General features: G+C 34.0%; 1 protein-coding gene across 7 annotated transcripts in view; it reads right to left on the bottom strand.

The window, feature by feature from the left end:
- DIAPH2 (diaphanous related formin 2) overlaps positions 1 to 15,349 on the bottom strand; it is an 860,940-nt gene that overhangs the window by 432,297 nt on the left and 413,294 nt on the right. For all 7 annotated transcript variants that reach the window (XM_082377063.1, XM_082377064.1, XM_082377062.1 and 4 more), the window contains one exon: positions 1,224 to 1,325. In XM_082377063.1, coding sequence (XP_082233189.1) covers positions 1,224 to 1,325 — 102 coding nt within the window. The remainder of the gene's footprint in view (positions 1 to 1,223; positions 1,326 to 15,349) is intronic.

The raw sequence follows: 15,349 nt of genomic DNA, 5'->3' as shown, positions 1-15,349 counted from the left end.
ATACATTCCTGATTTGCTTTTCAAGGATTTGACAGAATCCTCCTACATCAGCATATGCAATGCCATATCTGAAAATTAATAAACTCTAAATATGATCAAGCAGTTATTGCATATGTTCAAAAGGAACATACTCTGTTCCACCTATCACACTTTGATTTTAAACACGATTTTTAAATTGCAAAGTACCAAATCAAATCAATTCAAATACATTACTATTAAAGAGGTTAAACCCGAACGAACTTTTTGGCCAACCCAATATTTCAGATGAAGCAGACAGTGTTTGACTATTGGGTCCGGCGGTAATTTTAAGTAGTCTTAGTATGCAGATGGAAAATGGTCAGAGAGCCAGGGTAAAACTGAAAGCTGTAATAGAACTGTTTGTTCACATGGCAAACAAACTTGTATGGAACACCTAAGTCAAAAATAGCTTTTCTCTAAGAAAGTAAATAAACCATCATGCCCTCTTTCCCACCATCTTTTTTTATTTTTCCCTATTATTTGAATAGAGGTTTTGGGGAAAGCTAAAAACATATATATATGCATATGTATATATAGGTATATGTATATATATACACATGTATATAAAACTATATTTTTTAATACATATTTATACCTAGTCATCTTTTGTACCCCTTAAAATGAAGAGGAGATAAGAAAACAATTCATTCCAATAATTATTTAACCATGGTAAAGCATAATGTGTATTTATGAAATTTTCTTTCCAGCTGAAACAGTGTATGTAAAGCTTTCAATCAATTATTGACACTCTATGGGATATCTGAAAATTCTTGTGCTTTTTCTAATACAATATATACCACAGAAAACAGTCTCCAGAACATTACTAATTATCTAGTTTCCACCCTTATTCTTAGCCTAACTCTTTTAGGGCTAAATTCTAGCATCAAGATCTAAATAGAAGAAAAAACAGTCAATACAATAATTATGTATTATTTTTCATATATTAATATCAGCACTGATATAGAGGAAGGCCCACGAGATGTCTAGAGGTATTTCATAATGTAAATCTTAATTTCTTTAGTTTTCAATAATATTATAAATAATAAACAAGGATTTTTTTTCCTGACAGCTAATGTTATATTAAGTTATGTAGTTATTATACAGTAGAAAAAAATATCAGTGATTGAAATGTCTTTTTTTTTTCACTGTGTTTGATAAGTGTTACCTCCAAGCTGAGTTTGTGGGCCCTTAGGCTAGATACATACCACAACTCCAAACTGTTCAGGCTCACAAAGGTCATCATATTCATTCTTCAGCTGTGCTAATTCATTGAGTACCTTCTGCTCAGGAAGATGTTTTATAAGGTTCTAAAAAGAAATAAAAGCATAAAAGTTTAGTATTTCATGATTAGGATTATTAAACATGCATTAACAACTCTAAAAGTGATTAACTAGAAGAGTGGATAAATTTCTGATTGTGGTTCTGCCATAGTACCAGTGTATCTTCCCCTTCTTCCCAAAAACTTAACCAAAAAATGAATGACAGTTTAATGTGAATAAATACATAAACATGTTTGGTGTCTATGCACTACAGCACATAAATGTTAAATTAAAAAATCATATGACAATAAATAACAATCCCAAACTGACTAACTTTCTGGGCCTTAAACACATAGCATAATTTTTAAGTTTTATTTCCTGTCCTGGTAATTAGTCAATCTATATAAAAAACAGAAAAATACTATGTAGAATTAACTCATGGGCAATAATAATAATAATAATAATAATCAACTCTACTCTTCATAATTTGCAAAATTGGGAATCATCTTCAATCTTATAAACCGCACCAAGCCTGTAAAAATTAATCTCCCATTATTTACAATATCTGTATTTTTTTCTTTTTTTCTATTCTGTTCTTCTATGTGATACTTAATTTCCAATACAGTTATCAAGAAACAAGCCTAGCCTTGGCCCCTAAAGTCCATACATCATTTTCCCAGCTATTTAAGCTTTACCACCTCACAGCTGGCCACATAAGAGTCCAACACTGAGTCTGAGGGACAAGTGTGCAGCCCAACTAAAATATTCAAGCACATTAAAACTACCTTTCAGAACAACTTGAATATATATACAATATCTGTATTTAAGTACATAATACATTCCAACTTTAATGCGGAACCAAGAAAAAGTGATGAAGTCTGATGCATGTTCAAGTTTGATGCCTAAGAGAATCAAAATTAATGAATTCTTCTCAACCTAGCTTATCTTGGACTTTGGTACAGTTCTAACTATCATCACATTAACTTGCAACCAACGTTTTGGGGATCTGTATGGAATTTAAAAAGGCATATGAAAGGGAAGAAAGCAGGAAACAAAGATTTAAGAAAGTAGAGTTGATGAAAAATGGCAGAGACGGAAGCTCCAGAGATTGATCCCTCCATCAAAGCAGCCACTGAGCTGGAAAGAGTGATTTAATAAACTATTTCAGAACTGCGGAACCTGACTGGATAATTACAACAAGGGAAGTGTTTGATAAAGAGAGACTCTGGTAAGAGAATGACATGCATAAAACAGATACCATATACTATTCCTCAGCACCACTGTGAAGATAGTGCCTGAGTTGCCAAAGGGGACGGCTGATGCCAGGGTGAGCAGTGGGGACGTTGTTCTCCGAAATTTGGAGATCTGAGTTTTGGTTGGTTTGGCAGATGCTTGCCTTGGTTTCAACATTCTCTGGTTGCAGCAGCTTTCCCTGATAGCATCTATTGGAAGATTTAAACAGATAGAAACACCTCTCCTGCTTTTTGGAACCAGATATTTAAGGAAATCTTTGTCAGGTCACTGGCTGACAGAAGAGATAATGAAACCCAAACTACAATGACCACACACAAGGAATACACACTACCACTTTCAGCAAACAAAAATCAGCAGTCTGTAAGGAGTGGCAGAATCAGATTCCCAGAGTTATAGTATATTCAAATGTCCAGTTCTCCAAAAAAAATTACGAAGCACGTGAAGAAACAGGAAACAGGGCCTGTGAAGGGGAAAATAAAAAGAATTTGACAGAAACTATCCCTAAAGAAGCTCAGACTTTAAAGTTATTAGTCAAAAATATTAAATCAACTGTCTTAAACATGCTTAATGAGCTAAAGGAGACTATGGACAAATAACTAAAGGAAATCAGGAGGATGATGTTATGAACAGAATGAGAATATCAATAAAGACACAGAAATTACAAAAAGGAATCCAAAAGAAATTCTGGAAGTGAAAAGTACAATAACTGAAATGAAAAATTTACTAGAGGGGTTCCACAGCAGATCTGAGCAGGCAGAAGAAAGGACTGATGAACTTGAAGATAAGGAAATTGAAATGATTCAGTCTGAGGAACAGAAAGATAAAAGAATGAAGAAAAATAAACAGAGCCTGAGGGATCTGTGGGACACCAAGCACACCAACATGTACATCACAGGATTCCCAGAAGAGAAAGGGGCAGAAAAAATATATGAAGAAATAATGGTTGAAAACTTCCTAACTCTGATGAAATACATAAATATTCACATCCAAAGAGCTCATTAACTCCAAGCAGGACATCAAAGAGGTCCACTCTGAGACACTTCCTAATCAAACTGTCAAAATGTAGAAAAAGAATTTTTAAAGCAGCAATAGGGAAGTGAATTGTCACATTTAATAGAGCCTCAATAGGATTAATATATGGTTTCTACCATAGGAGTCAAAAGGTAGTGAGATAACATATTTAAAGTGCTGAAATAAATGACTATCAATAAGAATTTTATATCCACCAAACCATCTTCCTCCAAGAATGAAAAACTAAGACATTCCCAAATTAACAACAACAACAAAAGAGATAATTTATTGCTAGCAAACCTGTCCTGACAGAAATACTAAAGGAGGTCCTACAAGCAGAAATGAAATGACACCAAAAAGTAACTCAAAGACATAAGAAGAAATAAAGAGCAAGGTAACTACATAGATAAATATAAAAGTCAATGTTATTGTACTTTGGTTTGTAACTCCTCTTTTTTTTCCTACATGATTTAAAAGGAAAGTGCATAAAACAATAATTATAAATCTTTGTTAATGGGCATATAATGTATAAACATGTAATCTATGACAACAGCAATATAAAGGGAGAAAAATGTACAGGAACACAGTGTTTATATATTATTAAAATTAAGTTTTTATTATTAAGACTAGGTTGTAATAAGTTTAAGATGTTAATTTTAATCCCTAAGGGAATTACTAAGAAAATAACTAAAAATTACACAGAATAAAGAGAAGAATCAAAATAGTAGGCTACCAAAAAAAAAAAACACAACTAACTACAAAAATAGATAATAATAGAGAAATTAAGGAACAAAAACATGTAAAACATACAGAAAACAGCTAAATGGCAGAAAAAAGCCCTTCCTTATGAATAATTAATTTAAATGTAAATGAATTAAACTCTCCAATTAAAAGAAAGAGTTTTGCAGAATAGAGTTAAAAACAAACAAATATTATGTACCGTTGGTGGGAATGTAAATTTGTACAGGCACTATGGAAAACAGTAAGGAGGTTCCTCAAAATATTTAAAAAAGAACTATCATATAATCCAGCAATTCCACTTCTGGGTATATATCTGAAGAAAATGAAGTGACTATATCAAAGAGATATCAGTATGCCCATGTTCAATGCACTATTAGTTACAATTGCCAAGGTATGAAAACAACCTGTGTCCATTAATGGATGAAAGAATAAAGACGATGATACAACACACACACACACACACACACATGCATGCGCGCGCGTGCATGCATGCATGCCACAATGGAATACTATTCAGCCCTAAAAAAAAGAATGAAACCTTGCCATTTGCAACAACACAGACGGACCTTGAGGGCATTATACTAAGTGAAATAAGTCAGACAGAGAAAGACAACTACCATATGATCTGACTTATGTGTGGACTCTAAAAAAACAAAAACAAAACAACAACCAAAAACCAAGTTGATAGATGCAGAGAACAGACTGGTGGTTGCTGGAGTGGGGGAGTGGGGAGCAAAATAGGTGAAGCGGGGTCAAAAGGGACAAACTTCCAGCTATAAAACAAGACATGGGGATGTAACATACAGCATGGTGACTGTAGTTATTAATACTGTATTGCATATTTGAGAGTTCTAAGACAGTAGATCTTAAAAGTCCTCATCACAAGAAAAAAAAAAGAAGAAAATTTCTATATGTATGGTGACATATTGTGGTGATCATGTTACAATTATACAAATACTGAATCATTATGTTGTACACCTGAAATTGATATGCTATGTGTCAATTATACCCCAATAAAACAAGTAAATAAATAAATAAACACATATATCTTCTATATGCAGTCTACATGAGATTCACTTTCAATAAAAAGACAAAAGGTGGTTGAAAAGGATGGAAAAAGATATTGCATATAAACAGTAACCAAAAAAAAAAAAAGCTGAGGTGTCTATATTATTGTCAAACTAAATAGACTTTAAATCACAAAATGATAAGAAACAAGATATTATATATTAATAAACATTTCAACCCATCAAGAAGATATAATTATAAACATACTCACATCTAAGAACAGAGCTCCAAAATATATGAAGTAAAAATTGACAGAATTGAAGAAACAGACAGTTGTAAAACAATAGTTGGAATGCAGGGGTGATTCAACATACAAAAACCAATCAATATAATATACCACATTAATAGAATGAAGGGAAAAAAAACCTCACATGATCATTTCAACTAGTGCATGAAAAGCGTTTGACAAAATCCAACACACATTTGTGAGAAAAAAATACTCTTTAAACTAGGAGTAAAAGGAAGCTTTCTCAATATGATAAAGGTCATATATGAAAAAGTCCCAGTTAACATCATACTCAATGGTGAAAGACTGAAAGCATACCTGTTAAGAACAAGAACAAGGCAAGGATGCCTGCTTGCACCATGTCTATCCATCATAGTACTGGAAGTTCTAACCAGAGAAATTAGGCAAGAAAGAGAAATAAAAGGCATCCAAATTGGAAAAGAAAAAAAAAAAAAAAAACTGTCTCTGTTTACAGATGGCATGATTTTATATGCAGAAAACACTAAATAATCCACCAAAAATAATCCACCAAAAATACTGTTAGTGCTAATAAATGAATTCAGCAAAGTTTCAAGATACATAATCAGCACACAAAAATCAGTTGTATTTCTATGTACCATCAATGAACAATCTGGAAGGAAATTAAGAAAACAATTCCATTTATAATAGCATTTTTTAAAGCACCCACAATGAGACACCATTTCATGCACACTAGAATAGCTATTGCCAAAAAAATGGGAAATAACAAGTGTTGGTGAGGATGTGTTAAAATAGGAACCCTCATGCATTGCTGGTTGGAATGTAAAATGGCACCAGCATTGTGGAAGACAGTTTGGTGGTTTCTTAGAAATTAAACATAGAATTACTGTATGACCCCACAATTCCACTCCTAGGTATGTATCAAAAAGAACTGAAAACAGCGTCTCAAACAGATACTTGTACACAAATGTCCATAGCATCATTATTCAATAGCCAGCAGGTAGAAACAACCTACTTGTCCATCAACAGATGCACTGATAAATGTGGTATGTACATACAACAGAATATTACTCAGCCAAAAAAGGAAGTTTTGATCCATGCTAAAACATGGATGAATCTTGAAAATATTTTGCTTAGTGAAATAAGATAGACAAAAAAGGACAAATAATGTATGAACCCACTTATGTGTGGTATCTAGAACAGACAAATTCTTAGAGATAGTAGAACAGAGGTTACCAGGGGCTAGGGGCAGAAGGGAATGGGGAGTTACTGCTTAAAAGGTATAGAGTTTCTTTTAGGATGATGAAAAAGTTCTGAAAATAGTGGTGATGTTTGAACAACACTGTAAATATACTTAACACCACTTAAATTGTACAATTAAAATAGGTTAAATGGTACACTGTATATTATTGATGTTTCCAGATCAAAAAAAAAAAAAAAAAGAGTACGCAACATATAGCCTTATAAGTCCCACAGGAAACAAGTGTATCATGTCTACTTTAAGTCCTCTTTTGTTCTCTCCATTTATCTTTTCTCTTCTCCCACTAATTCTGCGTTTCCACTAAGCTCTACACCTGCAATGGCACCCATTGTGTAACTGATGAGACCAAAGATTTAAAATATCACGTCCTTTGACTTAAAAGAAATATCAATGTTGACATAACAATATAAACATATAATCAAATGAAATTAAGAACATCTACTATTTTGCTTCATTAATATCATTTTCTTTTACAGAATGAAAAGGTAAGTAAATACCAAGGTGTTATTTCTATTTTTCTAGAATATTTCTGATGTATATAAATTGTTTTTAAAAATTCTTCTCTGTTAATGGGACTTTTTGTGAAGTATGTTATTAAGAAAAACAAAGAATCAGATTGGTAAATTGTATAATTTTCTCGACAGGGAAACTCGATTAGAAAGATTAAGAACATTAATATAATTATTAAAAATATCAATTCTGCATATTTCAAACTCTCCATCTCAATTTTAAGTTTTAACTGTGAAAATAACTATTACAGAATGAATCAAGCCTAAAACAGAATTTTAGCTCTGAATGTGTAACTTGTTGTTATTTTGCTTCTCTTCCAGCTGTAGATAACCTGTTAAGTCATCTTTATAACACAGGCTCCACCGTAGGTGACATATCTTTTTTTTCTCTGTTTAGCTATATGAAATATTGAACACATTCGGTGGGCTTAGATGTATTCTGATTCTGGATATGGTCTTCTGCCTGAGTTACAAGCTTATATAACTGCCAGTGCTTAGTGGGTTCTATTTGCAAATAAGGCTTAGAGTAACACTCTCTCAACGTGTGGCAGATGCAGACTACTTTATAGGACTTATTGCTTAATGAGCTCACTACCTCTAGAACCCCATGTTGCAAGTGGCCATCATAGCCAATACATAAAGATACCTGATTTTTTTCCCCAAACATACTAGACTTTATAGAAAAATGGAGTATAAGATCAGACATTAATAATGTTTTCATGCCCATCAATTCCTGAATAGAAGAGAAAGGAGGATTAGAAGACAGAGGAGAGAGACATAGTGGTACTCATTTGCCTCTATCCCCTTTACCTGCTCAATAGCATGTCAGAGAAAACAGATGTTCAAGGCACAGTTTGAGACTAATGTGGACAGTCCTTGGAGTTAGTTGGAAGTGTATTTGTAAGGCCTCCTGGAAGAGAAATGTCCCACCTAACAGAAGGGAAGTGTGTATCATGTAGTCAGGCTGGGTCCAGTAAGAAAGCCTACATTTTGGAAAGGATCAGGGTGATTCTGAGCACAGTACATTTGTTTCTTGAATGTGTCTCCAGGCCTGGCCTACCCACCCCCAACAGAGTCATATGTCTGAGTGCTGTGGAAAGGGGAGCTGTGTGATGAGCACGGCTTGGGTATCCCCCAAATCAAGGATGTTAAAAAAGGAGACAAGGGAAGAAACACATGTTTCTGTATTTTGCCACAGGATACTCCACACCCTTGGCATCGAGAGGGCTTCAGCGCATACCAGCTGTGCCCCGTGAGAAGCTCCTCCCCTCTCCCCACATACAGTGGTCCTTAGAAAAGGGTTCAAAACAGGAAATGAAGAAAATCACCCACAGCAGCTACATGGAAGCTGACAAAATTAGTTCATGAGATGTGGAAGATATTCCCTGAGAGCCATAGAAACATCTAATGTAGGTAGTTTTTAAAAAGAATTAAGGTCCTGCAACAGCAGCCAGGAACAAGAGGAAGCAAAACACAGGTGAACAGATGTGGACTGGGCTAGGGTTTAAAAGTCACATTGCCCAAGGACTCTGTACTTAAACAATTGTAAATAGCTTTTGACTTTAGCTGCCCTATTGATACTATCGCTACTTATGATCGGTAAATAAATTGCAAAGGTGAGTTCAGACACCCTCTATACTGTAAGGGAAAAGCTGTTCATAATAGCAGAAGCTAGAAATTATAAATTTTTAAGTACAACTTAGATTCTGGCAAACTGTGAGTTAATAGGCAAATATCCTGTAAAGTTTCAACCCGTCTATTTTTCCCTCCTGCTGCTCCTGCTTACTACCGAGCGTCTTCTTTCAAATATTGTACGATTTGTTATTTAAAAGATCAATTCTAGGTCAGTATGAAAATTTCATCCTAGAAAATGTCAATGAGCTGAAGTTCACAAAGAAAACAACAAAGGGGAAAGCAGTAATCATGTCACCAAACGAGCAGATTTTTCTTCTTCTTTTACGCAGCACAAATTCACTTTCTGACGACTGTCACAGCTATCTGAAGGGATTTCTCCTAACAGACCATAGGCTTTTAACTACTTTTTACATTTCTGCAATTATTCTATAATACTTTCAAAACTTTATTTCCTTTAAATGTTAATTGCATACTTAAAGGTTAGTTAAGTGAAGGTATTGAACCATAATGCCCTTTCCTTCTTGCCAAAACATAACCTTTCTTTTTTATCTTATATCTCATTAAGTCTTTTTAGTAGTAGGAAAGCCGAGTTAGGTTCACTGTGATTAAGTCTATCATTCCCCACGTAAATGGACTGGGGCCAAAATTTCTTTTTAAAAATCTGTTATTTATTCCTTTTAAAATTAGACTATTACAGAGCATATATAAATATATGTTTATTTATATCTATACACAGGATTCTATTTATATATAGGAGATATATATACATATATATGTGTTATTTTAACTTACGTCATCAAATACTTTATTTTGTAGAAAAATTCAGATAAGAAACGTTTTTCCGAAGTCTTGGATAAATCTCTGTGATCTTAACGTAACCCTCTTCCTATTTTGCCTGGTCAAAAAACTCAATCCCTTAACTACTGTAATTTATTATATGTTTTTCAACACTTTCTCATGGCATGTCTTAAATTGTGTGTGTATTTTCATGTTCTGAAATCACATTCATGTGTTCTTGTTCTTTGCTTTGAGTTAAATGGCACACACTTTGATGCCGGGCCTAGTTCTGTATTTATTTTGTGTTTCATCCATCGTTCAGCTAATATATACTGGCTGCCGACTATGTGCTTACCACCACGTTAACCACTAGAGATTCTGCCCTGACGAAGATTACAGGTCCAGAAGCACTGTGTATACTCCTCCCTACACAGTGAAACCATAATCAACATATGACTGACAGTAATTTGTTGCATTTGATCCAAAATATATTTCTTGTCAGGTGGTCATGCTACAATTCTCTCCTTTTGATTTGAAATTCTTAACATTTCTGTAACCCCTAAAACAGACTCTAAGAGTCTGCTAAAGTATGTTAAAATGCTGATTAAATGGCCTCAAGCATTCAGTGGGAGATTTTCTAGCCCTTTTCAGGGAGCCACTCCTTTAAAAAAATATTAGTTGATTAAAGAAAATACAAGCATTGAAAACATGATGAGAAAATTCATGACCTTGGAGTATGACATTTATATCTTACAAAGAGGCAGCCTTTTACAGGTTTCCTACCTATTTGATCTTCAACTTGGCCCAGGTAGGAAAACTTTTCAGTAACACCTCAGCGCTAATAACACCAAATGAACAGTTCCAGCCCTCACTACTCCTGCCCATCTCAAAGTTACACGTTTCTAACTGACAGTCCGTCCCATCCAGATGTCCCATCGTTAACTCAAATTCAACAAATCTAAAGGAGAATCCATCCTCACTCTGACCCCTCATCCTTACCTCTTATCAGCTTCTCCTAAAGGCCCCATTCTGCCAACAGGACTGGCATCCTCTCCACCTTCTAAGCTTTCAAACTGGCATTTGTCACTCAGTCACAAGTTCTGATGGTTCTTTCTGTCAAAATCTCTTTTTGGTTCAACCCTTCTTTTACATTGTACAGCCAAAAATCTGGGCTATGGAAATCATATGTATCTAAACTTTCCTAATTTAACTTCAATTAAATTCCTCAAAGTGTTCTCATTTTGTATTAGATTAATGGAGATCGCAGATATATTTATAACTTCTATAATTATAAAAAGAAAAATTGTGACTACTTTGTATATAAAAATTTCAACTCCCACTAATGTCATGATCCTACTTGCAGAAGAAATGTATTGCCTTCTAAAATAATTAATATGATTTACAATTAATCTGAAAGATTATTACTGAAAGCATTCATTCTTTTGATGCTAATTATCTTCTTTTTTGTTTATGTCCCACTCTGTACTCAAAAATAAAACTTCAAAATCATATTAAACCTAAAAGGTGATTTTAAGAATTAAACAAAATATAGAACATACAGAATGAATGACTATGAATACTGAATAGCATATGAGGTGGGTATGGCTGTGTCTACATGTATATACAAACAATATCCACATTATTAACATTCCTTTATAAATTATATAGTCCTCATATATTTTAAATTAACATATTTCAAATTAAACATAAAATATCTTCTCATTATAAGAAGACAAACTGATATTCTCAGATATTTAATAGAAGATTTGTATTAGCTAAAATAGGTGACAGGTATACAATATCCTGTTTACGCTACATTCTGCTTTCATTAGATATCCCCTTATCATGGCCATGACAAACAAATGCAAGGATGCATTACTATAAAATATTATATATAGATGTTAACCAAAGCTGAATCCTACCATAACAGTCAAGACACCTATCTATGATAACTATAGAGTTTGAAGGGTGCTAACATTTCACAGGTCTTGAAATGAGAATAGTGCAATGTACTTTATGTGAAATATCCCGAAGGACAACCTGGAAATTTCATTCAAATATACAGGTGTATGCTAATGCAATATTCAATCATTTCACATTAAGAACACAGTGTTTCTCCTCCACAATTTTTGTTTGGGCATATGGAACAATGCAAGCCTATGCAGACTATGAAAACTAGCACACTAACAGAATGGCCATATCATTAAATGAAACATGCCACATCAGAATGCCACCACTCCTATGCAAATCCAAAGGTAGAAACACTTCACTGTCTAGGAAGACAATCCACACACAAACACAAGGTTGCTTCTATTTCCAAGATCATCAAAATACCAGTAAATCATTCCAATTAGTTCAAAAAGAGTTGTAATAGAAACATACATGACAAGCTATTGTTAAGTATTTATTTCCCAGTTTTCATATAAGTACTGGTTAGAGACACCTGCATCCAAAACAAATGTAGAAGTATATAGTTATGCCTTAGATTAAAGAACCAGACAGTCAATGTGAAGCATCTAATACTCTGGACATTTTTTGACACATCAAGCATCCATGTCAAGCTGAAAAAATGTTTTGTTTTGTTTTTTAATTTATTGATTGAATTATTTATTTTTGGCTGCACTGGGTCTTCGTTGCTATGCGCGGGCTTTCCCTAGTTGCGGTGAGCGGAGGCTACTCTTCGTTGCGGTGCGCAGGCTTCTCATTGCAATGGCTTCTCTTGTTGCGGAGCACGGGCTCTAGGCGTGCGGGCTTCAGTAGTTGTGGCGTGCAGGCTCAGTAGTTGTGACTCACGGGCTCTAAAGCGCAGGCTCAGTAGATGTGGTGCACAGGCTTAGTTGGTCCGCGGTACATGGGCTCTTCCTGGACCAGGGATCGAACCTGCGTTCCCTGCATTGCCAGGCGGATTCTTAACCACTGTGCCACCAGGGAAGTACATGTTTTTTAACTAAGCAGAAATAACATTTGGCATCTGTGGAACTTAAAACACACTGACCTGAACATAGTGGCAGATTAGCACTATCTAATATGTTTCTCCAAACTTCCCAGTAAAAGAGTTGTCGAGATATTTTAGAAAAGACTTCTGTTTCTAGTCGGTTAGTTACCCTAGTCAATTGGGTAGTCAAATTGCCTAGGGACTGTCAATTTACAGAACACCTAAAATTCTTTAAAATACCTTTAGATGAAAAGCTAAGCTATGCAAGAAGTTAAGAAATACTTCCCTCCACCTCCCCTCAAAGAAAGAAAACTAAAGGAAAGCATTAATGCAGAGACATAACCAAACACTGAAGGCCAAGACTGCCCTAGGAACATCTACCAGTTTCCAGTGCTCTAGAATTTTTAGCTTTAATGGGCCTCAAACATAAGATGGTACACAAAGCCTAGACCTTTCACAAGATATAGGCAAACTCAGTTCATGATGCAAATCTAAAACCCCAAAAGATAATCTCCCCAGTGAAGGGCTTACTGTAAAGAAAAACAAAAACAAAACAAAAACAAAGCCCACCCATAGAGAAAAAGAGTACGGGATATTGTCTGTTTTTGCCTTGACTGTGGGTTTAGGAGTAAGACGTTACTCCCTGTAAACCTCTAACCACAAGACAGTGCCCATGCAGGTTTTTGGTCAGAATTTAAAATACCTAGTTGTCAAAAAAAAGTATGCTGAGAATTTAAATTTAACGTGATTACATTTTGGCAGTGCTCCCAAATAACTGGCAGTCATTCATGCAAATTTCCAAGGAGCAAAGTACCTTTAAACTTCAGTTTCAAAATATTTCCACAGATAAAGGCTCAGCAGTCATTAGTTCACAATAAAAATACAGATGATACAGAAAGAAGTAAACAAACATTAGTAAGAGTCAGCAAAAACAAACAACAGAATTAGACCTATAAAGACATAAGACAGAATATTCGATAAACAAAGAATCTCTAGATATAAGAAATATAATAAGTGACATTAGAAACTCATTGGATAGGTAAAACAGGTGATTAGGCACAAATCACAAAAGAATTAGTAAACTGGAAGATAGGCCTGAAAGAAATACTCTGGAGTACAGTATGTAAAGACAAAATACGAAAGAGATGTAAAAATAAGCAATCAAAAAAACCCCAAACAGAGTGAGAATGTTCAAAATGTGCTTAATTGGAGTTACAGAAGGCAAGAATAGAGAGCATGGGAGAAGGATAATATTCTAAATGAAAATGGCTAATAATTTTCCAGAATTGATGGAGCAGAACAATTTTTAAATTCAAGAAGCCCAATGAATCAAGATAAACAGAAGGATGGAAAAAAGAAATCCACACCAAGACACATCTTAAAACTACAGAATACTAAAAACAAAAAGATCAAAAAATAGAATAGAGAGGTTACCTCCAAGGAATGTCAATTTAGACTACAGCTTGCTTAACAATAATCGAAGCCAGAATATGGTGCAATAATTTGTTCATACTGCTGAGAAAAAAAAATTTGCAAGCTAGAATTACATACCTACTGAATATATCTTTTAATAACAAAGGTGAAATAAATACAATATCAAACAAATAAAAACTGTTTACTATGTCTAGAATCTCACTAAAGGTACTTTAAAAAGATGTGCTTCAGTAAGAAAGTGATCCTAGAAGGAAGTTATGTCACATGAAAAGGAAGGTAATTCATGTAAGTTAAATATGTGAGTAAATCTAAGCAAATCTGCAAGAGTCAGCAAAAATAATGTCTAACCTGTTAAATTTTACACATAACCAAAATATGAAACAACAACAGATAAATTAGGAGGGTGTGAAAAAAGGTTTCTGAAAGTCATGAATAAGTAAATAAATAGACACACATGCCATGTTCCAGAATAGGAAGAATCATATGTCATATGGGTCTCAATATACCCAAATTTGACCAGAGAGTTTATGTAATTCCAGTAAAATACCCAGAGTTTGTGTTGTTGCTGGAGCTTGACAAGCTGATTATAAAATTTATGTGGCAGAATGAAGAGAGAATAATCAATACATTCTTGGAAAACAACAAGAACATGGGTTGACTTCCCCCAGCACATATCAAATGTTACTACAATTATATAATTAAAGAGTGTGTGATATTAGTACAGGGACAGATGTATGGGTCAATGGATCAGAATTCCAAAACTGAAACCCCAGAAACAGAGCCATACATACTTGGAAACATGATATATAACAGAAGCAACATTACAAAAATTAGGGGAAAAATGGATTATTTAATAAATTATGCTGGCACAAGAGTTATTCATATGTAAAAAAACGAAATTAAATCTGTTCCTTACAGTATACACAAAAATCAATTCCAGGTAGATTAAAGATTTAAGGTAAATGACAATCTTCTTAAAACTTTTAGAAGAAAATAGAAGGAGAATACCTACATGACCTTAGATAAGTAAGGAATTTCTTAAATAAGGCACAAAAACTAAAAGAAAAGTCTGATGAATTAAACTACATTAAAATTAGCAACAAATGTTCATGAAAAGATACCATGAAGAAAATGGAAAGAGAAGAAAATGGGAAAATATTTGCAATATATAAGCAACAAAAAAATTAATATTCCAAATATATCAAGAACTCAGATGAAACACATAAAAAAAGATAAGCAACA

This window comes from Balaenoptera borealis (genome assembly GCF_965194805.1).
Source record: "Balaenoptera borealis genome assembly, chromosome: X".
Taxonomy (NCBI): domain Eukaryota; kingdom Metazoa; phylum Chordata; class Mammalia; order Artiodactyla; family Balaenopteridae; genus Balaenoptera; species Balaenoptera borealis.
This window is presented reverse-complemented; position numbering and strand designations above follow the sequence as displayed.